Source organism: Symsagittifera roscoffensis, chromosome 1, assembly GCF_963678635.1.
Source record: "Symsagittifera roscoffensis chromosome 1, txSymRosc1.1, whole genome shotgun sequence".
Lineage (NCBI taxonomy): Eukaryota > Metazoa > Xenacoelomorpha > Acoela > Convolutidae > Symsagittifera > Symsagittifera roscoffensis.
Window position 1 is genome coordinate 39,247,015 of NC_087062.1, and position 3,244 is coordinate 39,250,258.

A 3,244-nucleotide genomic window follows, 5' to 3' on the forward strand; every position below is an offset into this window, starting at 1 on the left:
AAAACAATAACATTTGCAACCTAGGTTGGAAAAAAAGAGAGTCCAAACTATCACACAAGCTTTGCTTGTGTAAAACCCAAATATTCTGATTTTTCTCATTTAAATTCTTTAAAAAAAGGTGAATTATAAAAGAGCCCCTTCCGTTTAGTTACGGTCAGTGCACAAGCTGGATAGGGCCGTATCATTTTTTTAATAAAAATGCATATATATCAGCAAACTGTATCATTGTATCAATGAAGTCATAAATCAGATTTTTTAAATGCATCGTCGTAATGTTTATTTATCTTAGCCGTCCTTCCACTACAATGGCGCTTTTAGAGTTGTCGATAAATTAAATTAGTGATTTGCACCCCTTATACATAGAACAGAGCTCCTGAGGAGCGCGAAGCATATTTTAGTTCTTATGTAGTTTATCGATTCCGGGTAGCTTTCTTGTCTTTTTTTTACACTTAGTTTTTCGGCTAATCGCTGCATCGTCAGCGTGTCGGAGAAGCGCCACCGGTGCATCCGAAAATCAGCGGGCAGAAGATACTCTGCTCTACAATTAAAATTCTTTGCTGATATTTGGAGTTCTTGTGTTTCGTGATATTTGTATGCGTAGTTCAGCAGTTTTCTCATGTTTTTGCACAGGGGTTAAAAATCAACACGTCGAAGAAAGCGCGGCTAAACCATGAACCCCAGAGTCCGTTTGCCTTAATGTCAAGTCTTGCCTCATCTTCAGGTGTAGTTGAATTGTTGACAAAGCTTTCGCCTTGCAACGGCTGAAGGGTTCTTGCTGTAACAGGATCTTGAGATTCCAGTACTAGGATCATGGGATTCAAGTACTCTCCAATTGCTTGATTTAAATCAGGGTGGTGGAACATTCTGAGCTAATCGCACAGCAACGGGCTATTCTTGTCTCTTTTTGGAGTATTTTAGAGCCAAGACAATCACCACACTTTATTACTCCCTTCGCGGAATTTTAACTGGAGCAACTTGATCATTTTTTTTTATATGAGGCAATCAGGAATTCTTTTGGGAAGTTATCACGCCTCAACTCTTCCACCGACTAAGAAAGGTACAACCAATTGCTACAATCAGCAATAACTTACTTTAGGCCTTTTTGAATATATAATAGTGGCTAGAACAGTCAGGGCTAACTGCACAACGGGCGGCTACTCTCCGGTTTTCTCTTCGACAATAAAAAAAGCTTCAGGTTAAATCAAAACCTCTTGCTCTCTTGAAAATGAAAACAGATATTAGTCAATACAATTTAAGTTCAATTATGAATTATAAAATATATCTAGTTTTCAATATTCAATTATATTATTCTACTAATTTACAACTTTACGAACGAATCCAATCAAACTCAGTGAAACTACTTGGTTTTTACATCAAACAGTGAAAACGTCAAGATAGTTTTGGCCGATAATGAGTTTCATTTCAAATCTTCTGATTTTAAGTTACGACTCGAACGGATTCAGGAATGCTTGGGCCGGTTTGACTGTCATTGGACCCTGTCCCGGTTGATGGTTATGCTGCTGCGAGGCTCCATCGTTCAAAAACGAGTCGATATCCTGCTCCGACAATGCACTGCCATTAGTTGTTTCGGGCTTTCCTGCACTCGAGGCAACTGGTAAACCAAACGCATCAACATCGCCAGAAGCAACCGGCGTTTGAGCTGATGCAGTGAACAGCAATTCTTCATAGGTCGGGTTTGATGCAGCAGCCGCGGAGCTTGTTGAAAAGCCCGAAGCACCTGATGGTTCGTCTAGTGTCATTATACTCAGGTCAGAACTCAGTTGAGGCATATTTGTAGTTCGAGGTGGGGGCAAATTACTAGGATTCCCCTCGGCTCTCTTTTTCATGACCGGAACTGTTCCTCCAGCTGGCAACACAGGAACATCTTCAAATCCGGTGAGTCCATTATTTAAAAAATCCGTCCCTGTCAGCGGTTTAGTTCGAACAGGTGCAGTAGCTTGATGATTATCAGATCCAACAAGAACATTATTTTGAGCAGTGGCTTGTTGCTTTCTCATATGTACTTCTCGAATTCGCTCATATCTATCGTACCTCACAAAGACTTGGTTCAGATCATCGTTGACTCGTAGCAGTTCGCATGTTATATCTTCGGACGAAACTTGTTCGATGAGTTCCATCAGCCTTGCTTGCATTTGACGGCATACAGAGTTTAGGTCTTTCAGTAGCGCATATTCTGCAGCTTCTTCCTCACCTGGGTTGAGCTGGCTTAACATGTCAGATAAAATGCGACAGTTGGTCTGAACAACGTCGAGATCTCTTTGCAGCTTGTGAACTTGAGACTGGTTCAAAGCAGCTGGTTGAGAAGTAGGAGCAGGTGGATTTTGAACATGCGGTTCAACAACGCTCTGTGTTCGCCGGGGAATATTTGCTACTGGCTGAGGTGCTTGCCGATGGGCTGGGGCAACTTGGGGAGCAGACATTGAAGCAGATCTCACAGGGAATTCAGGCGGCACTTTTTGAGTTCCAAAACCAATTCCGCCAGCTGTTTTAAGCAACTTAATATCTGCTGGGTCAGATTCAGGGAAAATAATTCCCTTCATTCGAAGTTCCTCATGAATGGTTGCAACACCCTTCAGATCAGGATGGCTAGAAAATGCATCCGTCCAATTTTGAATAAGAGCAACAATTTTCTCCTGAACAGCAAGAGTCGGATTTCTTGTTGGCTGTAAAAGTTTTACGAGATCTTGTATGTAGTCCTTCTGACAAATGTTTATTTGAAATCGGTAACCGCAATTTTTCATGCAGGTTTCTAAAATTGTCAATGTGTATAAAATGCTTTTCGGACTTTTTGAGATTTGAAGTCGTTTGCGAATTGCTCGAGCAGCATCTTTCGGACCTTCCTCCCTGGTATTCACAAAGTCACATATTTCCATAATTGCTGACCAGTCCTCGCTTGGTAAAATTTCATCTGAGGCTCGCGATACCATGAGTCCTACAGGTGTCTGAAGGGCATTGGTTGTGAACTTATCTATCAATGATGTCATGTTTATTCTTCTGAAACAGTAAAAACTAGCCAATACATTAAACACCAAGCGAAGAGGAGCTTCACCTAAATAGTAATTCACAAAGAAAAAATAAGAAAAAGCAAATCTCCAGCGCAGCGAAGAAACTTTTTGCAAGCAGCGTTAAAGTATAAGCCTGACAGTAAGTATACAAAAAGTTAGCAAACACATGATAATTATTTAAAAAATCTCTAAAGCAAACTTGTATGTAAGGCTATGTG

General features: G+C 40.7%; 1 protein-coding gene across 1 annotated transcript; it reads right to left on the reverse strand.

The window, feature by feature from the left end:
* Positions 1-1,289: 1,289 nt before the first annotated feature.
* Positions 1,290-3,019, reverse strand: LOC134856720 (TOM1-like protein 2). Its single transcript, XM_063872990.1, has one exon. The coding sequence runs from the start codon at positions 3,003-3,005 to the stop codon at positions 1,443-1,445; it is 1,563 nt and encodes a 520-aa protein (XP_063729060.1). The 5' UTR covers positions 3,006-3,019; the 3' UTR covers positions 1,290-1,442.
* Positions 3,020-3,244: the final 225 nt, after the last annotated feature.